Consider the following 24,518-nt stretch of genomic DNA (forward strand, 5'->3'; position numbering starts at 1 on the left):
GCTGCACTCCAGGTCTCACTGGAAGCCGTCCATGCACAGGGCACCTCCTTCACCTTCCAAGTTTGAATCATTTTACCAAATTATTTTTCTCTCAGCACCTTGTTTATTTACTCATTGATCCCAAGTGACATTTTTGAACATTTTATCCATTTTCAGTTCGCTCCACTTTCCTTTGTTTTCTTCCACTCTCTGGGGTCAAGGATCAGTCTTTTTTTTTTTTTTTTTTTAATCATAGTTTTATTCCCAGTGCCCTACACAGCATCAGGCATATAATAGGTTCTAAATAAACAGATATTGAATGGATTATTGGAGGGCGTGGTATTAGGGTAGGACAGGGTGGGGACATGATTACATTAAAATTCTGCTTAAATAAGTGTGTCTTTTAGCCCAGCAGTCACATAGAGTCAGCTCAGGAGCTCTGCGGCACACAGCTGATCGAACCCACTCATTTCTAGAGGACACCATGTTGGGTAAGTTGGGCGAAGGCAAGAGGCTGGGTTTTCAGTGAGTGGGTTGCAGACAAATCAAGTGAGACGTATGGGACGTTGTGGTGGCTTCTGGGCTTTGTCAACCCTAGGTAGAAACCACTGGGTAAATTTAGAAACCACTGGGTTATACCAAAAAGGATCGTTTGAAAAACAATTTGCAAGGGATTCTAGTAACTTAGGAGTTTGTTTCTCCACATCTCTTTTTTAAAGAGATGGGGTCTTGGTATGTTGCCCAGGCTGGCCTCGAGCTCCTAGGCCCTAGTGATCCTCCCACCTCACCCTCAGGAGTAGCTGGGACTTATAAGTGTGTGCCACCATGTCCAGCTAATTTTTAAATTTTTTGTAGAGACAGGATCTCACTCTGTTGCCTAAGCTCATCTTGAACTCACATCCTTTTTAATGCCTGGTAACTTTGATACTTTTTAAATGTCAGTACATTGATGGGTATAAAATAGTATGTGATATTTAATTCCCATTTCTTTACTAATCGGTGTGATTGAATCTGTTCACTCTATTTTAAAGGCCATTCTGTTTTTCCCTTATGCTAATTTTTATATTTATATCATTTCCCAGTTTTTAGTATGTTTTTTTTCTTGAGGCTTAGTAGAATATTTTTGTTGTCTTCTAGACATTAATAATTTATCTCTTATATGTGTTGCAAATATATTCTCCCAGCCTGGCTTGCGTTTTTCAATCTACTTATGAGTACCATTGTACAAATATTCTAAAAGTTGTCATTGTGATATTTATCAACATTTTCCTTTTATAATTGTACTTGTAAAACGTAGTTTAGAAGTGTATTACTGGCTGGGCATGGTGGCTCACGCCTGTAATTCCAACACTTTCGGATGCCAAGGCGGGCGGATCTCATGAGGCCAGGAGTTTGAGACAGCCTGGACAACATGGCAAAACCCTGTCACTACTAAAAATACAAAAATTAACCAGGCATGGTGGCATGTGCCTGTGGTCCCAGCTACTTGGAAGGCTGAGACACAAGAATTGCTTGAACCTGGGAGGCAGAGGTTGCAGTAATCTGAGATTGCACCACTGTACTCCAGCTTGGGCAACAGAGGAAGACTCTGTCTAAAAAAAAAAAAAAAAAAAAAAAAAAGTGTATTTCTTGGCTGGGGACATAAATGTAATTTTAGTTACATTTTATTTTAACTTCTTAAAATGATTTGATTCTAACAGAAAAATTATGCATCAACAAGCTCACTTATCAAAACTTGTACCTGGCTCTTCTAATACATTTTCCTATTGTTTAATACTAAACTTACAAAAATGCTAATTAGTCGATTTTACATATTGACCTCTCAGCTTGGTAGATGATTTTAAACTCAAAGCCACATCCTTCCTCGATTTTACCTCCTATAACTTATCAATGTGCAGTGTTGCTTTTCTAAAGACCAGTAGAATTCTAATTACCATTCCTCTGATGGAAACTCTACTTCCCTTTAGAAGCTTCTGGAAATTTCTATATATTCCTGGTATTCTGATATTTTTGCAACAATGATCCTTTTGTTCATTTATTGTGCTCATCATGGAATGGCTTCATTGTGGAAACCCCCGTGCCTCATCTCTCAAATCTTGAATTTTTTTAATAAATACTTTCATGATACTCTCTGAAACATTTTTTAGTCAGAAATATTTTTAGTCACATAAATATTGCTAGTGCTGGACATCCCTGAGCAGAGGTCTTATTTTTTTCTGATCTTTTCATTCTTTTTGTCCACTTTTGTATATTTTTTCTACTTCCTGGAATAGCTTTGTCTTCCAGCTCTTCTATTATTGCGTAGGGGTTTCTTTTTAGCTATTGATTTCAAAGAACATTTGTCTTATCAGATTTTCCTTTCTTTTCAAGACTTTCTCGATGCATGAGTGCAATATCTTTTATCCGAGAATATTAATTTTAACATTTATAGATTTTCTCTTTTTTTTGTAATTTTTTTCTAATTTTTTTATATTTTTAGTAGAGATGGGGTTTCACCATGTTGGCCAGGCTGGTTTTGAACTCCTGATCTCAAGTGATTCATCCTGCCTGGCCTCCCAAAGTGCTAGTATTACAGGCATGAGCCACTGTGCCCAGCCTTATTTCTTTTCTTAAGAAAGAATGTGTTTATTTGCTGCTTTCCTCCTCTTCCTCCTCTTCTTTCTTTTTCTCTTCCACCTTCCCTTTCTTTTTTCTCTCTTTATCTCTGTCTCTCCCTCTCTCCCTTTCTTCCTGTCCCCTTCCTGTTTGAGAATTTTTCTTCAATGTCCTGTAAATTTTTGTTCTCCCTTTGTGTCTAAACAAATGCTGAGACACTAAGAGAAACCCATGTGCCTGATCACTTGTCTTCACTGTGCGATGATTGGGCAGCATGTTGGCTTTTTTTTTTTTCCATGTATTTGCATGAAGAATAAGAGCATCTTGAAAATAGAAAATTTCCTATAAAATAGATGACCATGAGAATCAGGTTTTACTAGATGATGAGGTCTTATTTATATTCTAAACCATAGTAAAACTCCCATTCTGCACTAATACAGTTTGCATATTTGTCCCCTCCAAATCTCATGTTGAAATGTGATCCCCCCAATGTTGGAGGTGGGCCTGGTGGGAGGGGTTTGGATCATGAGAGCAGATCCTTCTGAATGGCTTAGTGCCATCCTCTTGGTAATGAGTGAGTTCTCTATCTCTGAGTTCACCTGAGATCTGGTTGTTTAAAAGAGTCTGGGACCTTCCCCTGCTGTCTCTTGCTCCCACTCTCACCATAACACTTGGCTCCCCTTCGCCTTCTGTCATGAGTGGAAGCTTCCTAAGGCCCTCACCAGAAGCAGATGCCAGCACTATGCTTTGTATATAGCCTGTAGAGCTGTGAGCCAATTAATTCCTCTTTTCTAATTTACCCAGTTTTAGGTATTCCTTTATAAATGCAAAATGGACTAACACATGTAAAGCGTGTAATTAACAGACTTGCTTCTTTGGTTACTCACATCTTCCCTAAAGGAGTGAGCTTTCTGGGACCATGTTACTGTTAAAGATACGGAGGCAAACAGTATAAGTGTACCGATGCTGCCAAAGTCACAGAGCTAGTAAATGAGAGAATCGACATTCATTCTCAGGTCACTAAGCTTCATATCTGCTTCCCTACTGACCCCATTAATAAATGGCCAAACCAATAGCTTCAGGGTCTCACAAGCCAACCAACATAGACAGCAGTGCCACTGAGTCTATGACCGGTTAGGATAATAGGGCCTTAAATACTCTTATGAATCGTATAGACTCATATAAACCTGGTGTCAACATCATGCCACTATTCTATTCTATCTCAATAAGGACTCACGCAAATCTCCTCTTGAATTGTAGCTCCCATGATTCCCATGTGTTGTGGGAGGGACCCAGTGGGAGATAACTGAATCATGGAGTGGTTTCCCCCATACTGTGCTCATGGTAATGAATAAGTCTCATAAGATCTGATGGTTTTATAAGAGGTTTCCCCTTTTGCTTAGCTCTCATTCCCTCTCTTGCTTGCCACCATGTAAGATGTGGCTTTGCTCCTCCTTGCCTTCCACCATGATTGTGAGGCCTCCCCAGCCATGTGGAACTGTCAGTCCAGTAAACTTCTTTCCTTTATAAATTACCCAGTTTCAGGTATGTCTTTATTAGCAGCATGAGAAACAGAGAGATGTCCCCAAGTTGCTAGGAAAACATATCGGTGCCCAACGTCATGGAGAGGTTGATGTTCCTCCTCCAGGAGCTGTAGGATGAGGCTACAGAAATAAGCTTATTCCATTTGTGGCTTAAAAACGTGTCCTGCTCAGTGGAAGTTGGCACTGATTTTCTAGGAATGCAGAACACTCCCAGCAAGAGGGTGAGGAGTGGGTCTCGTGAGTCAAATGTTTAGCCTAAGCTCTTGATTCACAGGTCAAGCTCAGGAAAGAAGCTTACCTTTGGAATATATATATTTACATTCTAATAAAACATTTTTAAATTTTTTTTGTATTTTCATAGGCTATTGGGGAACAAGTGGTGTTTGGTTACATGAGTAAGTTCTTTAGTGGTGATTTGTGAGATTTTGGTGCACCCATCAACCAAGCAGTATACACTGCACCATATTTGTAGTCTTTTATCCCTCACCCCCTTCCCACCCTTTCCCCCGAGTCCCCAAAGTCCATTGTGTCATTCTTATGCCCTTGCATCCTCATAGCTTAGCTCCCACTTATGAGTGAGAACGTATGATGTTTGGTTTTCCATTCCTGAGTTACTTCACTTAGAATAATGGTCTCCAATCTAATCCAGGTTGTTACAAATATCATTAATTCATTTTTATGGCTGAGTAGCATTCCATCATATAATTTATATATGTAAATATATAAGTTATAATATTTGTATTATATATCATTATATATTGTATATAATGATATATAATTGTATATTGTATATAATGATATATAATTATATACAATATAATTTATATACATTATACATAAATTATTTTATGTATATATATATACACACACACACACCACAGTTTATCCACTCGATTGATGGACATTTGGGTTGGTTCCCCATTTTTACAATTGCGAATTCTGCTGCTATAAACATACATGTGCAAGTGTCTTTTTTGTATAATGACTTATTTTCCTCTGGGTAGATAGCCAGTAGTTGGATTGCTGGATCAAACGGTAGTTCTACTTATAGTTCTTGAAGGAATCTTTACACTGTTTTCCATAGTGGCTGTACTAGTTTACATTCCCACCAGCAGTGTAGAAGTGTTGCCTGTTCACCGCATCCACGCCAACATCTATTATTTTTTTATTTTTTTATTATGGCCATTCTTGTGGTTTTGATTTGCATTTCCCTAATCATTTGTGATGTTGAGCATTTTTTCATATGTTTGTTGGCCATTTGTATATCTTTTGAGAATTATATATTCATGTCCTTAGCCCACTTTTTGATGGAATTGTTTGGTTTTTTTCTTGCTAATTTGTCTGAGTTCGTTGCAGATTCTGGATATTAGTCCTTTGTCAAATGTATAGATTGTGAAGATCTTCTAGACTGTGGGTTGTCTGTCTACTCTGCTGACTGTTCCTTTTGCCATGCAAAATCTCTTTAGTTTAATTAAGTCCTAGCTATTTATCTTTGTTTTTATTGCATTTGCTTTTGGGTTCTTGGTCATTGTGTTGCTGTCTATCTCATTTCTTAGGTCTAGTAGATAAAAGGGCGTCCATTGTCTCCTAAAGTTTTGATTATTTTTTATTTATGCTCTCTATTTCACTGAAGATTTCTCCCCATTTCTTGTACCATTTTTTTTTTTAATTTCCTTAAATTGGGCTTCACTTTTCTCTGGTGCCTCCTTGATTAGCTTAATAACTGACCTTTGGAATTCTTTTTCAGGTATATCACAGATTTCTTCTTGGTTTAGATCCATTGCTGATGAACTAATGTGATTTTTTTGGGGATGTTAAAGACCTTGTGTTGTCATATTACCAGATTTGGTTTTCTGGTTCCTTCTCATTTGTGTAGGCTCTGTCAGAGGGAAGGTCTAGGGCTCAAGGCTGTTGTTCAGATTCTTTTGTCCTACAGGTGTTCCCTTGATGTAGTACTCTCCTCATTTTCCTCGATTTTTTTTTAATGAAAGCCTTTTATCTGTTCCCTCTGCAGAAGGGCCAAGGCGTGATCGTCGGCCACGCACAAGATTTCTCCCCAAACAACTCACAGCATTGAGAGAATTGCTTGAAAAGACCATGCACCCAAGTTTGGCTACAATGGGGAAACTGGCTTCAAAGCTACAACTTGATCTATCCGTAGTAAAGGTCTGTTCCTAAGTGTTTCTGTAGGTAGCATGCCTAACCCAGAGCTTCACACACACTTTTGATCATTGTTATAACAGTTCCTATTTATTGGCAATTGCTATGTGTAAGGACAGATGTTAAGCACTTTATATTTTTATTGTCATGAGCACCCACTTTATTGAGGAACACTAAAGCTCACATAGAAGAGCTGTCTTCCTAGCATTATAAACACAAGAGTTGGAATTTGAACCCAGATCTTTCCAACTCCAGACCCACCATGCTACACAGGACTCTTTGAGGCTGGATGTCAGATACTCCCATTTGGGTCTGTTCTTGTGTATTCAGGATGGGTTCTGCTTAATCAGGACGATCACAGTCATCCAGATGCCTGTCACTAAGTTCCCACAAAGTATTCATGGGAGAACACCTGGATGAACCCTAAAGACAACCCAAGCTAAACTCTCACCCCATATTCTGACTTTAAAATACTTTCTCTGGGTATCAGGCATGGTGGCTCACACTTGTAATCCCAGCACTTTGGGAGGCGGAGGCAGGAGGATCGCTTAAGCCCAGTTTAAGACCAGCCTGGGCAACATAGCAAGACCATGTCTCTACAAAAAAAAATTAAAAATTAACCAGACATGGAGGCACATGGCTGTAGTCCCAGCTACTTGGGAGACTGAGATAGGAGAATTGCTTAAGCTCAGCAGTTCAAGGCTGCAGTGAGCTATGATTGCACCACTGCACTCCAGGCTGGGTGACAGAGTGGTACCTTGTCTCAAAAAAAAAAAAAAAATACACCACTAATACAAACACCCTTCTATTTAATACATCGTGATCTAGGTCATATTCCACCCATTGCTAGTGCAATCCTACACCCACTTTTCCCTTGAAACCCAGGACAGCAGAGGATAGAAAGAGCTTCCCTTGTTCCAATAAATGTAAGACTCTCTCTCACACCAAAAAACCGAATTCCTGAGGAACATGAGGATGCCCCTTTATACTCAACCTCCATTATTAACCTCCCACCTCCTCCCTCCCTAGACTTGGTTCAAGAACCAGCGTGCCAAATGGAAGAGGCAGTGGCGGCAGCAAATGCAGCCAAGGCCATCACTAGGACCAGCAAACCAGACAATTTCAGTGAAGGAGGAGACTCCCTCAGCCATAACTACTGCAAACATTCGTCCAATAAGTCCTGGAATCTTTGATGCAAATGACCATGATCTACGTGAGCCTTCTGGTATCAAGAATCCTGGAGGAGCCAGCGCCTCTGCGAGGGATTCATCCTGGGATTCTCAGTCATATGACATTGAACAGATATGTCTGGGGGCTTCAAATCCTCCTTGGGCCTCCACTCTCTATGAAATAGATGAATTTGTAAAGATCTATGACTTGCCAGGGGAAGATGACACCAGCAGCCTAAATCAATATCTTTTTCCAGTATGCCTTGAGTATGACCAGCTCCAATCTTCAGTGTAACTTCTTACACACCGCTTCTAGGGGAGGTCTGGATCTGACCCAATGAGACATATTTCCAAATATCTTTAATGGTTTGACCCCAGTCTAAGTAGATCAGGGGCTGGGAATTTATCTTTTTCTGTAGAAAAAATAATAAAGGAACTCCCCTACCTCTCATCATTGCCTGCATTTTCTGAGCTCCATTTGAGTGCCTCCTCTCCCAAATTTCAGCATTAAAGAGCGTATTCAGAGAAGTGACGCCAGGAGCACAGTGACATAGGAGGTTCCTGACTCTGATGCACTGAATAAACATCTATGCCTGGATAAGTTCTCTCTGGAAGAAAGTCAGAAGTGAGTTGAGAGACTCCTACACACCAGGCAACTAAGAAAATGTCTCAGCAGGCCAGTCGCGGTGGCTCACGCCTGTAATCCCAGCACTTTGGGAGGCCAAGGTGGGCGTATCATGAGGTCAGGAGATCAAGACCATCCCGGCTAACATGGTGAAACCCCATCTCTACTAAAAATACAAAAAATTAGCTGGGTGTGGTGGTGGGTGTCTGTAGTCCCAGCTACTTGGGAGGCTGAGGCAAGAGAATTGCTTGAACCCAGGAGGCGGAGGTTGCGTGAGCCAAGATTGCGCCACTGCACTCCAGCCTGGGCGGCAGAGTAAGACTCCATCTCAAAAAAAAAAAAAAAAGAAAAGACAAGAAAAAAATGTCTTATCAAACAGGCAGGAAAAGCTGAAACATTCAGAAACACTAAACCCACCCTGGGCACTGAGCCATACCATCAGGAAGGAATCCCCAGTTCCCAGCTTCTCCCCCAGGAGAGAAGCGGTGAAGCAACATATAGCACCCTCACTGTTGATGGTTAAGTTCCTAACGAGCCTGCATCAGGGAGTTGAATGGCAGGTAAGCTACAGACTTGCAAGAGCCTGAACAGAAGCTAGGTGCCACCCAAGCCTTCACCCCAGCTCAGCCCAGCAATAAATCCAGGTCTATCAGTTCCTCCTGGAAGAAGTTTGTCCACACATCGAGCACCCCAACTTTTATACCTGCACTCAAGGGACTGCATCCTAAACCCTCTAGCTCTGGAAATGGAAGGGATTAGGCATATGTGAGTCTCCCTAGCTCACAGAAGAAAAAGGTGGTTTTAAGCAGGCACACAAGCACTTCAGGGCTAGCCTTCCTCCACCACACTCCCCCAACCAGAGCAGTGCAGGGAAGGGGTCAAAATGCACAGCTCCCAGTTACTCCTCAAAAAGGATTTGCCAGCACACTCTTCCAGCTGCTGCTTGATAGTCATGCTTTTAACCAGCCTGTATCTGGAAGTTAACAGGACAGACAAATGCTGGACCCTTGGGAGCCTGAATAGGAGTTCAGACACTGCCCACGCCTTTTGCCCTTGCTTGCTCCAGTGGTAAGTCTACAGACTCTCCCTGGAAAGAGTTTTTCCATGCAGTGAGCACCCAAATTTTTGCAGCTTCCACTGCATCCTAAATCACCTATCTCTGGGAACTGAAGGGATTTGACATTCACTAGTCTCCCTAGATCACAGCAAAGAGGTGATTTTAAACTGATGCACAAGCATTTCCAGGAGATGAGAATAGACGCAGGGGCCTAAGGCTGAACACACCCAGCTGGCCACTACCACCTCAGGTGGCATCTACTTGCATGTGCCACTTATGGGCCTGGAGACTGGCCTGCTCAGCCCATCTCAGCCATCACCAACATTAGCACAAGCTGATTGGGAGCTAGATTGCCCTGCCAATATTACTGCCATTGCCCATGCCACCCTTGCTGCCCAGTGGCCCCAGGAACTACCCACCTACCTGGCCTATGACTGGCAATGCCAGCACCCAAGAAAGCCACCTGGAAGCCTGGGAATTGGCCTACCTGAACCTGCTAAACCTGTGCTAGCATACACCACCCTGGGGCTCAAGGATAGGCTCACCACTGCCACCACTGGGCCCAAAAACCAGCCCACCTGACATCCCTTATTCCAGAAAAGCTTCACAGCCTCCACCAACAACTGCACCTTAAGCCACAGAGGAAATAACACTACTGATGTTGCTTACAGCCAAATAAATCATACAGAGACTATACCTGGATAAAGAATTCAAACTAATGATATTAAAGAAGCTCAGTGAGATACAAAAGAACTCAGAAAAATAATACAAACAAATTAGAAAAACAATTCAGGATATGAATGAGAAATTTACCAAAGAGACAGACATAAAAAAGAACCAAACAAATTCTGGAAATGAAGACTTCATTGAATGAAATACAAAATATATTTGAAAGCTTCAACAACAGACTAAATCAAGTAGAAAAAAGAATTTCAGAACTTGAAGCCATATCTTTTGAAATAACCCAGGAAGGCAAAAATAAAAAAGAATTTAAAAAGAATGATAAAAGCCTTCATGACATATGATACCATAAAGCAACCAAATTTTCAAATTATTGGGGTCCCAGAAGGCAAAGAGAGAGAAAAGGGTAAGAAAGTATTTAATAAAATAATAGCCCGGGCACAGTGGCTTACGCATGTAATCCCAGCACTTTGGGAGGCCGAGGAGGGTGGAGCACCTGAGGTCAAGAGTTCAAGACCAGCCTGGCCAACATGGTGAAACCCCGTCTCTACTAAAAATACAAAAATTAGCTGGGTGTGGTGGCACACACCTGTAGTCCCAACTACTTGGGAGGCTGAGGCAGGAGAATTGCTTGAACCCAGGAGGCAGAGGTTGCAGTGAGCCAAGATCGTGCCACTGCACTCCAGCCTGGCAACAGAGCGAGACTCCGTCTAAAAACAACAACAACAAAAAGTGTGATTTAAACACAATGGAGTACTATTTGGCCATTAAAAAAGAATTTAAAAAGAATGAAATCCTGTCATTTGCAACATAGATGAGCCTAAAGGACATTATGTTAAATGAAATAAACCAAACACAGAAAGACAAATACCACATGATCTCATACACATGTGGAATCCTAAAAGGTGGACCTTACACCTTACTTCTGCAAGAATGGCCATAATCAAAAAATAACAAAATCAAAGATCAAAAAATCAAAAAATAATAGGTGTTGTGCATGTGGTGAAAAGGGAACACTTTACACTGTTGGTGGGAATGTAAACTAGTACAACCACTAGAGAAAACAGTGGAGATTCCTTAAAGAGCAAAAAGTAGATTTACCATTTGATTCAGCAATCCCACTACTGGGTACCTACTTAGAGGAAAATAAGTCATTATACAAAAGAGACACTTGCACACACATGTTTATAGCAGCACAATTCACAATTACAAAAATATAGAACCAGCCCAAATGCCCAGCAATCAACAAGTGGATAAAGGAATGTGAGATATATATATATATATATATATATAATTCCACAGTATGTGATATATATATATATATATATTCAGCCACAAAAAGGGAATGAAATAATGGCATTTGCAGCAACCTGGATGAGATTGGAGACCATTATTTTAAGTGAAGTAACTCAGGAATGGAAAACCAAACATCATACTTTCTCATTCATAAGTGGTAGCTAAGCTATGAAGATCCAAAGGCATGAGAATGACACAATGGACTTTGGGGATTCAGGGGAAAGAGTGGGGTGGAGGTGAGGGATAAAAGACTACACATTGGGTACAATGTACACTGCTTGGGTGATGGGTGCACCAGAATCTCAGAAATTGCCACTTAGGAAATTATTCATGTAACCAAACACCACCTGTTCCCCCAAAAACCTACTGAAATAAAATAATAAAAATAAATAAGGCTGGGCGCAGTGGCTCACGCCTGTAACCTCAGCACTTTGGGAGGTCAGGGTGGGTGGATCACCTGAGGTCAGGAGTTCGAGACCAGCCTGGCCAACATGTCGAAACCTCATCTCTACTAAAAATACAAAAAAAAATTAGCTGGGCATGATGGCGGTTGCCTGTAATCCTAGCTACCCAGGAGGCTGAAGCAAGAGAATCGCTTGAACCCAGAAGGCAGATGTTGCAGTGAGCCAAGATCGCACCATTGCACTCCAGCCTGGGCGACAAGAGGGAAACTCCGTCTCAAAAAATAAATACATAAATAATAAATAATAAATAAAAATTGAAAAAATAAATAAATACATTTTTTAAGGTGGACCTCATAGAAGTAGAGAGTAGAATGGTGGTTAAAGGAATCTGGGGTCATTGTGGGTAAAGGGGAGTTGGGAAGATGTTGGTCAAAGGATGCATAATTACATTTAGATAGAAGGAATAAGTTCAAGAGATCTATTGGACAGCATGATGAGTATAATTAATGGTGATATATTGCATTCTTGAAAAATGCTAAGAGAGTAGACGTTAGGTGTTCTCACCACAAAAAAACAGATGATAACTATGTAAGGTAACGCATTTCTTTAAATTAGCTAATTTGGCCAGGTGCAGTGCCTCACACCTGTAATCCCACCACTTTGGGAGGCTGAGGCAGGAGGATCACCTGAGGTCGAGAGTTTGAAGACCAGCCTGACCAACATGCAGAAACCCCATCTCTACTAAAAATACAAAATTAGCCAGGCATGTTGTCACATGCCTGTAATCCCAGCTACTCAGGAGGCTGAGGCAGGAGAATCACTTGAACCCTAGAGGCGGAGGTTGCAGTGAGCCGAGATTGCGCCATTGCACTCCAGCCGGGGCAACAAGAGTGAAACTCCATCTCAAAAAATAAATAAATAAATAAATAAGCTAGATTTAACCATTCCACAATGTATATATACTTCAAAACACTATATTGTACAAGATAAAGTCATACAATTTTAAAAAACAAATAAATTTAGAACAAAATGATAGGGAAAGGTATTAGGGGCTGAGTGGTGTATGGGAACTGCGTACTACCTGCTTAATTTTCTGTAAGCCTCAAACTGCTCCAAAAAATAATGTCTGTTGCCAGGCGCAGTGGCTTACGCATGTAATCCCAGCACTTTGGGAGGCCAAGGTGGTTTGGTCACCTGAGGTCAGAAGTTCAAACCAGCCTGACCAACATGGTGAAACCCCATCTCTACTAAAAATACAAAATTAGCTGGGCACGGTGGTGCATGTCTGTAATCCCAGCTACTTGGGAGGCTGAGGCAGGAGAATCGCTTGATCCTAGGAGGCAGAGGTTGCAGTGAGCCAAGATCGCACCCTTGAACTCCAGCCTGGACAACAAGAGTGAAACTCCATCTCAAAAAAAATTATAACAATAATGTCTTAATTTTTAAAAAAAGTCTAGCTAGGCCAGATGCCATGGCTCATGCCTGTAATCCCAGCACTTTGGGAAGCCGAGATGGGCAGATCACAAGGTCAGGAGTTCGAGACCAGCCTGACCAATATGATGAAACCCCGTCTCTACTAAAAAACAAAACAAAACAAAACAAAACAAAAAAAAAACTAGCCAGGTGTGGTGACATGCACCTGTAGTCCCAGCTACTCGGGAGGCTGAGGCAGAAGAACCACTTGAACCCAGGAGACAGAGGTTGCAGTGAGCCAAGATCGTGCCTCTGCACTACAGCCTGGGTGGCAGAGCGAGACTCTGTCTCAAAAAAAAAAAAAAAAAAAAAAAATGTCTAGCTTGATTTTAAAGGAATGAATGATTCCCTAAGAGAACTTAGTGAGGGCTGGAGGCCTTGAGTTCCACCAGCCAATCCCAGGAGTTAGCTGTAAAAGTCACTACTCACCTTTGCAAAATTCAACTTGATCAGGGACCTCTCCTTTAGTTTCAGGAAGAAGAAGAAAGAACCTTTAAATAATTAATAAGTAAGTGACTGATGTGAAGAAACGCTGAGGCTCTAAAGCTGGATGGAACAGAGACTGGACTACTCTCTGAACATCTAAGTCTATGCAGCTATAAACAAGAAGAAGGTAAAGCTGCAGGGGCTGACCTGGAGGCCGCAAGATGTATCGATAAACCAGGATGGTAGCAGCTGTGGAACTGTGAGGTGCAGCGGTCCCCAAAGTTTTTGGCACCAGGAACCGGTTTCGTGGAAGAAAATTTTTCCACAGACGGCAGCAGTGGGGTGGGTGGGTTGGGGTGGGGGATTGTTTGGGGATAATTCAAGCATAATACATTTATTGTGCACTTTATTTCTATTATTATTACATTATAATATATCATCAAATAGTTATACAACTCACCATAATGTCAAATCTAATGGGAGCCCTGAACTTGTTTTCCTGCAACTAGATGGTCCCATCTGGGGGTGATGGGAGACAGTGACAGATCATCAGGCATTCGATTCTCATAAGGAGCATGGAACCTAGATCCCTCGAATGCGCAGTTCCTAATAGAGTTTGCGCTCCTGTGAGAATCTAGTGCCCTAGCTGACCTGACAGGAGGGGGAGCTCAGGCTGTAATGCCAGCGATGGGGAGTGGTTGCAAATATAGATGGAGCTTTGCTGGCTGGCCCGCTGCTCACCTCCTGCTGTGGCGGTCTGGTTCCTAACAGGCCACCATGGGTACCGGCCTGTGGGAGTGGGGAGCGGGGGTGTTGGGGACCCCTGGTATAGAGTGCTCTCTTGTAACCCACCCATCCTCTGAGTGCAGATTTGCAAACACAACCACATTCTCTAGAAGGGACGCTATGAGCTGGAGGATAAGACCACAGCCTGGAGTTTTGCTTTTGACTTCTGTGATGTTTAGGCATTTTTTATGGTAAGCACAGCTTACTTCTGAAATTTAATAAACGACTGTATTAAGCGGTGAAATAGCGAGTACACGGTTGTTTACTTTGTTATTCTGTTTGCATGAACATTTAAGAAAAATAAAACATTGAGAATTGTTGGTGGCAGGCGTGGTGGGAGCTTTTTTAAAAAACAACAACAAAACCTGTTCCATAAAAAATGATGAGTTCATGTCCTTTGTAGGGACATGGATGAAATTGGAAATCATCATTCTCAGTAAACTATCGCAAGAACAAAAAACCAAACACGGCATATTCTCACCTATAGGTGGGAGTTGAACAATGGGGACACATGGACACAGGAAGGGGAACATCACACTTCGGGGACTGTTGTGGGGTGGGGGGAGGGGGGAGGGATAGCATTGGGAGATATACCTAATGCTAGATGACGAGTTGGTGGGTGCAGCGCACCAGCATGGCACATGTATACATATGTAACTTACCTGCACATTGCGCACATGTACCATAAAACCTAAAGTATGATGATGATAATAATAATAATAATAATAATAAAACCTGTTCCCTACGTGTAACAGGGATGTCTGTCTTCGGAAGAATTGGTGAGCTGCATCTCACCCCGCAGTAAAGCAAGGGGTCGTGGTGGTGGAACGTGACTGGGAAGTGGGAACTGAGCCTGGGGAGCAATTCTAGAAGCGTGGGGCTAAGCCATGTCCTGAGAGTTTGGGAAATGAATGTATTAAGTAGCCCAGATGCCTAACTCCAGGGTCACCACCAGCCTTTGAGGTCCAGGGAGCGCTCCGCGAACATCAATGAAAGTGCGCGGGGGGCCTGGGATGATGTTTGCAGGGGAACTGAGCCAGGCTGTGGTCCTCTGTGCCATCTCCTGCCGGTGGGCAGCACTCCTGTTGTGCACAGGGACCCCTGTTTCCTAGGTCCACAAACTGGTCGAGAAATACGGGTTGACCCGGCCGCCCCAACCTGCCTTCTAACAAGAGGTTCTGTCCAAGTTCTCCGCTCGACTTTCAATATGTCACTCAGCGCTTAAGCCTCGCCCCTTATCCTTGATGTCCAATCAGGAGCGAGGGTTGGATCCCCAGGGGCCTGGGAAGGCAGAGGGTTCTTTTTTTTTTTTTAAACCTAAAAATTTAAAAAAAGATGAAAATGGGAGATTCTTCATGGAAGTTTTAATGACAACAATTAGTCTACGAAAAAATAGGAAGTCTGAATGGACCAATAACCAAAGAAGAACTTACAAAGGAAGTAAAAGATCTAAGAAAGTCCTAGAAGGTTTTATGGGCAAATTCTGCTATGCATTCCGACAAATCGTAATTGTACTGTCTCCTTAATTTTTCTGTAAATCTAAAACCATTCTAAAATTAAAAAATTATTTTAAAAATGTATCCAATCCCCCTCGTCCAAACCTTTGAAATGCTAAAGGTTTCTTTAAAAACCCTCAATATCTCTGATTATTTTGTTAAGGTTTTTGTTTAAGACTATCTATTGAAGGCAGGGCGCGGTGGCTCACACCTGTAATACCAGCACTTTGGGAGGCCAAGGCAGGCGGATCATCGAGGTCAGGAGTTCGACACCAGTCTGGCCAACATGGTGAAACCCTGTCTCTACTAAAAATTCAAAAATTAGCAAGGCGTGGTGGCCCTCGCCTGTAATAACAGCTCAGCTACTCAGGAGGCTGAGGTGGGAGAATCGCTTGAACCTGGGAGGCAGAGGTTGCAGTAAGCCGAGATCGCACCACTGCACTCCAGCTTAGGCAACAGAGGGAGACTGTCTCAAAAAAATAAAAAAAAAGAGAGAGAGAGAGAAAGAGCATCTATTGAAGAGTGAGTTTTCTTACAATGTCCAAAGCAAAGCAACTGTCTCCTTCTTTCCCTGGCCCTCTCCATGTCTGTATTCACATAGAGTCTACATAATGGGCAAATTCTGATTAACAACTTTGTCTCCTGCCTTTTAAAAAAAATCCTAAAATCCTATCATACTCCAGGCTGTCTCCACGTCTGCTTAATGAACTGTCTTCGTTTTTTTAAATTTTTTTATTTTTATTATTTATTTATTTATTTATTTATTTATTTATTTATTTGAGACGGGGTCTCGCTCCATTGCCAGGCTGGAGTGCAGTGGCGTGATCTTGGCTCACTGCGACCTGCGCCTCACAGATTCAAGCGATTCTCCCACCTCCGCCTCCCGAGTAGCTGGGATTACAGGCACGCGCCGCCACGCCCAGCTAATTGGAGACGGGGTTTCACCATGTTGGCAGGATGGTCTCGATCACCTGACCTCGTGATCCACCCGCCTCTGCCTCCCAAAGTGCTGGAATTAACAGGCATGAGTCACTGCGCCCGGCTGAACTGTCTTAATTTTTAAGAGTAGGTTTATTACACTGCTTGACCAAAAAAAATTGGGCAGTCTTCTAAAGCTCGGGGGAAAGGGTGCCAAGAGAGGAGTCCCAGGGAAGAGATGTTCAGAGAACATCATACCATCCCACCTGCTCTCTTTCTTCTTTTTTTTTTTTTTCTTCAGGAAATGAGGGTCTCATTATGTTTCTCAGGCTGGCTCGAACTCCTGGCTGCAAGCCATCCTCCCTCCTCAGCCTCCTGAGTAGCTGGGATTCCAGCTGTGAGCCACCACACCTGGCTTGACTTTTATAATGCGTTCTCCTTTGACAGTTTGCAGCCTCTTGGTTAAAGCGAAGGGGGACCTGGAGGGTGACTTCAGTGGGAAGCGGGAAGAGTGACTGGAAACTGGTCCTTTCTGCTTCATGTATCAGTGGAAGTGTCAAGAGGTGCTGGGGTAACGTTAGCCACTTCCTCTCTGCAACCAGCCCCCAGGCACTTCACTGCTTTCTTTCCTCCACCTGAGATGACATAGTTGTGGTTAAGGGCCTGGACCATGGGGCTAGCCTAAATGAGAGTCCCATCTCTGCAACTTCTACCTGGATGAATTTGAGCAAGTGATTCACCTCTCTGAGCTTCAGTTTCCTCATCTGGGAAATTTGAGATAATAACAGTTAATGTCTACATCATAAAGTTGTCGTGATAACTAAATAAAAACATCATGATAATTAAATAAATTAAAATGTATGCAGCTCTAAGAATGGTGCCTGACACACGTAGAGCACTGTATAAATACTTTTAATTATATTATTTTCCTTTTTTTTTTCTTTTGAGACAGTTTCACTCTGTCACCCAGGCTGAAGTGCATTGGAGCAATAATCTCAGCTCACTGCAACCTCTGCCTCCCAGGTTCAAGTGATTCTCCTGCCTCAGCCTCCCGAGTAGCTGGGATTACAGGCACCCACAACCATGGCCAGCTATATTTCTATTATTTTTCGATACACATGATGTTCTGTGCATTAATTTTTTTTTCTCAACAAGACTTCTTTTTTATAAAAAAAGGGTTGGGGGAAGTTTTGCTTTTAGTTTTATATTCTTCAGTACTTAAAAACTTTGTCATTTTCAGGCCAGGCACAGTGGCTCATGCCTGTAATCCCAACACTTTGGGAGGCCGAGGCGGGCAGATCACCTGAGGTCAAGAGTTTGAGAGCAGCCTGGTCAACATGGTGAAACCCCGTATCTACTAAAAATACAAAAATTAGCCGGGCATGGTGTAATCCCAGCTACTTGGGAGGCTGAGGCCGGAGAATTGCTTGAACCTGGGAGACGGAGGTTGCAGTGAGCCGAGATCGCATCACTGCACTCCAGCCTGGGCAACAAAGAGAGGCTCCGTCTCAAAAAAAAAAGAAAAAAAAAAAAACCTTGTCACTTTAATGTTTTACTTTATTGGAAAGAGATTGTTAAGGATTCCAGCTAGTTGTTTCTGGATAGCAGAAATAGCTAGCCTTCTTGGAACAGATCTTCTGTCTTCTGAAAAAGTCACTAGAATAACTCTTCAGTCACACACATGTAAAGCAAGTGTTTACCCCGATTGCTAAGGAACCAGGAAGGGAAAATCTTCTTAAGGGATGTGGGTATTCTGGGAGGAAACAGATTGATAGCCACACTCATTCACTTTGAGATACAAAAGTTCTAAAACATTTCTACTAAACCAGAGTGGTCAGCTGTCATAAGAGGATCGCGGACTTGCTATAGGAAAACACCATAATGGTTAGGGGTGTGTGCGTTAGTAGTTCAGACACAGGTACCTTAGAGAGCTGATATTAGCTAGGAAGGACTACTGGTGGGTTGAATTTGTATCCCCTGTGGTAAGAGGCATAACAAGCCGATTTCTAACTAAGGGTAGAAAGTGATTGTGTTAACTTGGAGCTGCTGCAATTACAGGACCACAAGCTAGGTGGTTTAAACAACAGAAATTTGTTATCTTGCAAATCGGGAGGGGAGAGTAGAAGTCAGGAATCAAGGTGTTGGCAGGGCTGCACCCCCTCTAAAGCCTCTAGGAGAGGATCCTTTCTTGCCTCCCTCAGTTTCTGGTGGCTCCACGTGTTCCTCGGTTTGTGACAGCAGCTCTCCATTCCCTATAGAGAGAAAGTAGATGGTGGCTTAGGGATGGGGAGGATGGAATGATAGGGGATGATAGCTGAAGACATAAGGTTTCTTTTGGAGGGGATGAAAATCTAAAATTGATCATGGTGATTGTTGTCCACATCTGTGAATATATGAAAAACTATTGAATCGTATACTAAATGGGTAAATGTTATGGTTTGTGAATTGTATCTCAATGAAGTTGTTTTTTAAAATGACACAAACTTGAGATAAGAGCCCAACTTTGTTCTTTTGTATGTGGCCATCCAGTTGTCCCAGAACCATTTGTTAACAGGACTATTACTTCCCCACTGAGTAATCTTGGCAACCTAGTGGAAAGTCAGTTGCCCATAGACACGTGGTTTTATTTCTAGATTCTACTTCTATTCTTTTGATCTATATGTCTGTCTTCATGTCTGTACCACACCGTCTTGATTACTTTTGCCTTAGGTTAGTACAAAAGTAATTCAGTAAATTTTGAAGTTGGGAAGTGCCAGTCCTACTTTGTTTTTCTTTTTCAAGATTATATTGGTTATTCTGGGTCCCTTGCAATTCCATATGAATTGTACATTCAGCTTGCCAATTTCTACAAAGTCAGCTGAGATTCTGACAGGGATTCCACTGAACCTGTAGATCAATTTAGGGAGTATTGCCATTTTAACAATACAAGGCTTCTAATCCATATACAAGAGAGATTTTTTTCCATTTATTTAAATCCTCTTTCATTTCTTTCAACAAAATCTCACCATTTTTAGAGTATAAGTTTTGCATTTCTTTTGCTAAATTTTTTCCAAATTTTTTATTGGTTTTGATGCTATTGTAAATGGAATTGTTTTCTTGATTTCGTTTTCAGATTATTCGTTGCAAGCATATGGAAATACAATTGATTTTTATATATTGACCTGGTATCCTGCAACCTTGCTGAACTTGTTCAATAGTTCTAACAGTTATTTGCTGGACTTCTTAGGATTTTTCTATATACAAGATCATGTCATCTGCAAAGAGTTTACTTCTTCCTTTCAATCTGGATGGATGCTTTTTTTTTTTTTCTTGCCTATCCTGACTAGAACCTCCAGACAATGGTGAAGTGGTGGAAGCAGACACCTTTGCCTTGTTCCTGATCTTCAGGGGAAAGCATCCAGTCTTTTTTCACTAAGTATGATGCTAGATGTGCTTTGTAGAGGCCCCAGTGTTAGGTTGGGGAAGTTCTCTTCTATTGTTAGCTTCCTGAGAGTTTTTACCATGAATGGGTTTTTGCTATGAATGGGTTTTTGCTAAATGCTTGTTTGGTATCTGTTGAGATGATCATGTGGTTTTTGTTTTGTATTCAATTGATATGATATACTATATTAATTGATTTGGGGATGTAAAACCAATCTTGCATTCATCCTGTGATAAATCTCATTTTTCATGGTACATACTTCTTTTTATACATTACTGGATTCTATTTGCTAGTATTTATTTGAGGATTTTTGCATCTGTATTGGTAAAAAGATATTGGGATGTAGTTTTCTTGTGATGTCTTTGCCTGGTTTTGGTATCAGGGTAATACTGGCCTTATGGAATGAGTTGGGCAGTGTTCCCTCTTCTATTTATTGGAAACCTTTGTGAAGAATTGATACTAATTCTTCTTCAAATGTTTGGTAGAGTCAGTGGTGAAGGGCCTAGGGGTTTCTTTGTGGGTAGTTTTTAGATTATTAATTCACTCTCTTTGCTTGCTATAGATTTATGTAGATGTCCTATTTCTCTTAGAGTCAGTTTCAGCAGTTTGTGTCTTTCTAGAAATTTGTTTTTCATCTCAAGTATCTAGTTTATTAGCAAATAGTTTCTCATAGCATTTATTTCTATAAGGTTGGTAGTAATGTCTCCTCTTTCATTTCTTTTTTAAAAAAATTAAATTTTATTTTAATTCAAAAAATAATAATTATATATATTTATGGGGTACAATGTGATGTTTTGCTATGTTTATACTGTTAAATGATTAAATAAAACTAATTAATAAATCTGTCACCTTGCATACTTATCATTTTTCATGATGACATTTATGATAAGTGAAATAAGCCAGGCACAGAAAGACAAATAGACTCCATATATATGTGAGATACATGGAATCTAAAAAAGTCAAACTCACAGAAGTGGAGAGTAAAATGGTGATTACCAGAGGCTGGGGAGGAAGATGGATGGGGAAAGGGAAACTGTTGATCAAAAGGTACAGTTTCAGTTAGACAGGAAGAATAAACTTTAGTAATCTATTGCACAAAATGGTAATTATAATAAATAATAATTTATTGTATATTTTGAAGTCCCTTTTTCATTTTTGATTCTAGTAATCCAGTCTGCTATTTTTTCCTGGTATATCTAGCTAATGTTTTGCCAGTATCTTGGTTTGTAAAAGAGTCAACTCTTGGTTTGGTTGATTTTCTCTATTGTTTTTCTATTCTCTATTTCACTTATTTTTGCTCTAATCTTTTATTTTCTTTTTCTACTTGCTTTATGTGTAGCTTGCTCTTCTTTTTCAGTGTCTTAAGATGAAAATTTAGGTTAATTTCAATCACTTCCTTAATATAGGCATATACATCTATCAAATTTCTTTTAAGCACTGTTTTTGCTGTATCCCATAAGTTATAAGGTATATTATGTCTTCATTTTCATTTATATCAAAGTATTTTCTAATGTCCCTTTTAATTTCTTCTTTGACCTCTTGGTTATTTAAAAGTGCATTGTTTATGAGAACACATGGACACAGGGAGAGGAACAACACACACTGGGGTCTGGGGGCGGGGGAAGGGAGAGCATCAGGATGGATAGCAAATGTAATGCATGCGGGGCTTAATACCTAGGTGATGGGCTAACAGGTGCAGCAAACCACCTTGGCACAGGTTTACCTATGTAAAAAACCTGCACATCCTGCACGTGTATCCCAGAACTTAAAATAAAACTAAATTAAAATTTAAAAGAGAGTGCATTATTTAATTTCCACATACTTGTGAGTTCCCCGAATTTCTTTCTTTTATTTATATATAATTTCATCATGTTGTTATCAGAAAGTATGCATTGTATTTCTACTCCTTTAAATTTATCAAGGTTTATGGCCTAGCATGTGGTTTATCCTGGAGAGTGTTCCATGTGCACTTGAGAAGAATACAAATTCTGCTATTCTACAGATATCTGCTAGGTCTAGTTGGTTTATAGTGTTGCTCAGGTGTTTTATTTCCTTATTGATTTTCTGCCCAATTGTTCTATTCGTTACTTTTTTCCTGACTTGAGGTATGACTGACAAATAAAAATTTTATGTATTTAAGATGTACAATGTGATGTTTTGATATACATTGTGAAATGATTACCACAACTAAGCTAATTAACATATTCATCATCTCATATAGTTACAACATTTTTTTAAAGTTGGGTATCAAAATCTCCAGATATTGTTGCTTATTGTGTATTTCTTCATTTCTGTCAGTATTTATTTAATGCATGTTGGGGCTCTGTTGTTGGATGCCTATGTGTTTATAATTGTTACATCTTCCTGATACAGTGACCTGTAGATCATAACATGTTCCTTATGTCTGGTAACGTTTTTTAAAGTCTATTTTGCATTATTAGTATAGCTGTTCCAGCTTCCTTGTGGTTGCTATTTGCATGATACATCTTTTTTCTTTCTGTTACTTTCAATCTTTTTGTATCTTTGAATCTAAAGTTTGTCTTCTGTAGGCAGAATATCATTGGATATTGCTTTTTAATACAGCCTTTTGATTGAGTTATTCAGTCCATTCACTTTTCATGTTATTAATGATATAGTTAGATTTACATCTGCCATTTCACTTTTTCTTTTCTATGTCATATGTCTTTTTTGCTCTTCTATTCCTCCTTTATGTTTTCTTTTATATTAAGTGAAAGTTTTCTAATATAGCATTTTAATTTCTTTACTGATTTTTTCACTAATTTTTGAACTAGTTCCTCAGTGGCTGCTCTAGGGCTTATCATATACATCTTATCAAAATGAGCTTCAGATTTATACTAACTTAATCCTAGTGAGATATAGAAACATTGTTCCTATGAAGCCCTATTGCCTTTTCCCACTTTTTGTTAGATGTTATACATATTGCATTAAACATTATAAACCCAGGAATGCACTGTTATAATTATTATTTTGTACAATTTTTTTTTTTTTTTTTGAGACCGAGTTTTGCTCTTGTTGCCCAGGCTGTAGTGCAATGGTGCGATCTCGGCTCACTGCAACCTCCGCCTCCCGAGTTCAAGTGATTCTCCTGCCTCAGCCTCCCTAGTAGCTGGGATTACAGGCAAGCGCCACCACGCCCAGCTAATTTTGTATTTTTAGTAGAGATGGGGTTTCTCCATGTTGGTCAGGCTGGTCTCGAACTCCCAATCTCAGGTGATCCGCCTGCCTCAGCCTCCCAAAGTGCCAGGATTACAGGTATATTAATTTTACCGTGAAAAGAAGCTGTTAATCTTACTGGGGGTTCCCTTATAAGTGACAAGGCATTTTCTTTTTTCTGCTTTCAATTTTTTTTCCTTATCCTTGGCTTTCAGTATTCTTACCAAGATGTGTCTGTGTGTGTGTCTCTGTGTTCATTCTACTTGAAGTTCATTGAGCTTCTTGGATAGGTATTTTATTGTTTTTCAATAAACTTAGGAAGTTTTAAGCCACTATTTATTAGAATAATTTTTCTGCTTCTTTCTCTTTCCTCTCCTTCCGCCATTCCTATTGTTTTGCTTAATGGTGTTCCACATTTCTCTAGGGCTCTATTTTTTTTTTATCTTTATTCTTTTCCCCCATTCTTTGGATTGCATTATTTCTATTTTCTTTTCCTTATTTTTTCTTTTTTTTTTTTTTTTTTTTTTTTTTTTGAGATGGAGTCTCGCTCTGTCACCCAGGCTAGAGTGCAGTGGCGCAACCTCGGCTCACTGCAACCTTCGCCTCCTGGGTTCAAGCGATTCTCCTGCCTCAGCCTCCCAAGTAGCTGGGACTACACTTGTGTGCCACCATGCCTGGCTAAGTTTTGTATTTTTAGTAGAGACAAGGTTTCACCATGTTAGCCAGGATGGCCTCGATCTCCTGACCTCATGATCCACCTGCCTTGGCCTCCCAAAGTGCTGGGATTACAGGCGTGAGCCACCGCACCCAGCCTTATTTCTACTTTCAAGTTTGCTAATTCTTTCTTCTGCCAATTCAAATCTACTATTGAGCTTCTCTAGCATATTTTTTTCATTTCGGTTATTATACTTTTAGCTCTCGATTTCTATTTGGTTCTATTTTATAATGTCTAACTTTTTAGTGATATTTTTTATTTGACCATACCTTTCCTTTACTTTTTAAAAAAATGGGTTTCCTTTAGTTATTTGAACAGATTTAGAATGGCTACTTTGAAGGCTTTGTGTGCTCAGTCTGACATCTGGTCGCTTTCACTGGGCGTTTCTGTTGCCCGCTTTTTTTCCAGTGTAAGGGTAATATTTTGTTTCTTCCAGAACCCATACCACTTCTCTTTCCTAACTAGCATTGTCCAGTAAAACGCCTGTAGTGATAGAAATGTTTATATCTGCCCTGTCCAATGGAATAGCCACTAGCCACTCTGGCTGCTGAGCACTTGCAATGTGGCTAGTGTAACTAAGAAAGTGAATTTTAAATTTT

General features: G+C 40.6%; 1 protein-coding gene across 1 annotated transcript; it reads left to right on the forward strand.

Annotated features, from left to right (window-relative positions):
* The first annotated feature begins 396 nt into the window (after positions 1-396).
* Positions 397-8,402, forward strand: LEUTX (leucine twenty homeobox). Its single transcript, XM_054462717.2, has 3 exons — positions 397-470; positions 6,133-6,284; positions 7,308-8,402. Exons 1-3 carry the CDS (start codon positions 464-466, stop codon positions 7,740-7,742), a joined length of 594 nt encoding a protein of 197 aa, XP_054318692.2. The 5' UTR covers positions 397-463; the 3' UTR covers positions 7,743-8,402.
* Positions 8,403-24,518: the final 16,116 nt, after the last annotated feature.

This window comes from Pongo pygmaeus, chromosome 20, assembly GCF_028885625.2.
Source record: "Pongo pygmaeus isolate AG05252 chromosome 20, NHGRI_mPonPyg2-v2.0_pri, whole genome shotgun sequence".
NCBI lineage: Eukaryota > Metazoa > Chordata > Mammalia > Primates > Hominidae > Pongo > Pongo pygmaeus.